The sequence below is a fragment of the Penaeus monodon genome, chromosome 1 (assembly GCF_015228065.2).
Source record: "Penaeus monodon isolate SGIC_2016 chromosome 1, NSTDA_Pmon_1, whole genome shotgun sequence".
NCBI lineage: Eukaryota > Metazoa > Arthropoda > Malacostraca > Decapoda > Penaeidae > Penaeus > Penaeus monodon.
This window is the reverse complement of record NC_051386.1, coordinates 6557932-6560431: the sequence shown is the minus strand read 5'-3', so window position 1 is coordinate 6560431 and position 2500 is coordinate 6557932. Positions and strand designations below refer to the sequence as shown.

The 2500-nt window shown below is 49.5% G+C and overlaps 1 protein-coding gene across 1 annotated transcript in view; it reads right to left on the bottom strand.

Annotated features, from left to right (window-relative positions):
* The window catches only part of LOC119584423 (protein sel-1 homolog 1-like), a 3014-nt gene that overhangs the window by 421 nt on the left and 93 nt on the right, over nucleotides 1–2500 (bottom strand). Inside the window, exon 1 of the mRNA XM_037933056.1 lies at nucleotides 1–2500. This exon is cut by the window's left edge and continues 421 nt beyond it; it is cut by the window's right edge and continues 93 nt beyond it. Coding sequence (XP_037788984.1) covers nucleotides 518–2413 — 1896 coding nt within the window. The 5' untranslated portion in view covers nucleotides 2414–2500 and the 3' untranslated portion in view covers nucleotides 1–517.

Here is a 2500-nt window from a genome sequence, read left to right as displayed (position 1 = left end):
GTGTGTGTGTGTGTGTGTGTGTGTGTGTGTGTGTGTGTGTGTGTGTGTGTGTGTGTGTGTGTGTGTGTGTTAAATATATATGTATACATATATGTACGTATTTAAGAATGAATGTATGCAATGTTTCTTGAGCATTTTGTCTTCATTACTATGACTAGTCATTTCAAACTAATTTTATATCACTAATTACAGCATTATTTTGCAATGTATAAAACTATAAATATCACATATACATTACCTACAGTAGCTAACATCTGTAATCTAAAAAATAAATACAAAATGGTACTGTTCATGTATGGAACAGCATAAATGCATTGTTAACATTTTTATCAAAGTATGAAACCTAAAAATATTTGAGCTCCGTTTTCATGGGAAACAGAAAACCTAATGCATAAAAATTCTTAATAATGTAAGAATGACCTATTATAACCCTGACATAAAATTCATTGAAGCGTGTTAATGCTTACGATGATATTGTGATACAATGATATGTGAAACCTATTCTACCTTACAACAATCAACGATTTCGCGTTGGTCTCGCTCTTAATGCTACCATGGCAGCAATTATGACAGCGAGAACAACCATGAGTATGATGTCCCAGGCGGGCATGGAAGTGTTCACAATGAAGCTGTGCCCCCCCTGGTCTCTGAGGGACGGAAGAGACCAGTCCACAGCGTAAAGATCGAGACCAAAGGTAGCGTTCAAGCGGAGAAAAAGGTCCAGTCTTAGGAGAGCGAGTGATATCGGTACGTAAGCATCTTCACTAAGTTTCGCTGCCCCTTCGTACATTTCCCGTGCTTTTGTCACGTTCTGCACGACTCCCTCGCCCCATTCCACCATCTGAGCTGCGTTGAACTGTCCATGGGCACTTCCTAGCATCGAAGCATTATTGTAGTACATGAATGCCAGTGTAAGGTCCTGAGGAACACCTTTGCCGTAGTAGTGAAGGTCACCCAAGCGGACGTAACCTGTAGCGGTCCCAGTTTCAGCCGCCTTCTGCCACACCTTCACTGCCTGATGATGGAGAGCCTCTTCAGTATTGTAAATTCCATCGTTTCCCGAGTCCAGCAATCGGCCCGCGTTTACGTGAGCTGAAGGATAACCTAAATCAGACATCAATAGGTATTTCATTAACGCTGTTCCTACGTGACCATTAACATAGTCATCGTATGCTGATTCTAGAAGGTAGTGCCAGTCCCCCGACAGTGCCACTTCGCGGTACATAGACACAGCAGAATGGCAGAGTGCCTGTGCGAAAACAGCCGTGTTATCTGCATTTGTAGCGACCCGATGCAGCTCTTGCCAGTACCTCTCGGCGACGCGGAAGGCCGACGGAACATGTCCAACGGACGCAGACATATGCCACAAAGCTATGGCTTCGTCGGACTTCCCGCTGTTATCCTCCTCTTCATACAGCTTCCCTAGGAGATAGAATGCTTCCGCAATGCCGTACATAACTCCCTGTGTGAGATGTATTTTCGCCTTCGCCAAATTCTTGGGCACACCTCTGAAACCATTGAGATAGAGCAGACCGAGGTAGGCGTGGGCCGACTGTTCCCCGAAATCGAGAGCTGTCTGCAGGAGGCCGAGAACGTCCTCCTCGATGTCGGGAATGTCGTGTCGAAGTAGAATGGACGACAGCATCACCATGGCCGAGGTGCTGTTTTCCTTGACAGCCTGTCGTAAATACCCAACCGCCCCGCGCACGTCCCGCGGGAGGCCGGGCATTCCTCGGTACAGGAAAACCGCGGTCTTGAGAGCAGCGTCAGCGTCTCCGTGCTGAGCCATGAGCTCCACAAAGTGGAACTCGTCCAGGGTCATCCGCCCCGCCTCTGCGAACTGGTCGTCCTCTGGCCACACGTATCGCGGAGAGTCCTGCAGCATCATTTCCTCGGGGACGGCGGGGATAACAGTAAGGGCGGCTCTCCTAAAATACTGCAGGGCGGCATCACAGTCGCCCACCTTTAGGTAGTGCCAGCCTGCAAGGATTTGTGCGATGGGGTCGTTGCTCATTGCCGCTAGGATGTAGTGCGACAGGGCCTGGCTCTGGCGCTTCTCCTCCGTCATCTCCGTCCCCGTCAGGTTGTGAGCGAGGAGGAGGCCAAGCGTCGTATGGGCGCGCGCCCCGCCTCCCTCTACGAGGCTGCTGGAAGACTTTTCGGCTGCGTCGATGTCTTGGGGAACGCCCATCCCGAGGAGCATGGCCAGAGTCAGGTCACTCTCCGCATCGACATTGCCTTGGCTGGCTGCCTGCTGGAGGAGCAGGGCGCCCCGCGACGCATCCTGGGGGCGAAACAACGCAAAAACGGCCTCTTCTCTCTGATTCTGCCACTTAGTCAGTTCACCACCGTATACTGATCCAAAGATGATCAGCATACTTATTAAGCCAATGTCACTCTTCATCGTTCGCATTTGAGGGCTGACTTTTCGAAGACAAAATATACTCAAACTCTATATCACGCGCACAAGTCTCGCTAGACCACAACAAACACTTCCGAA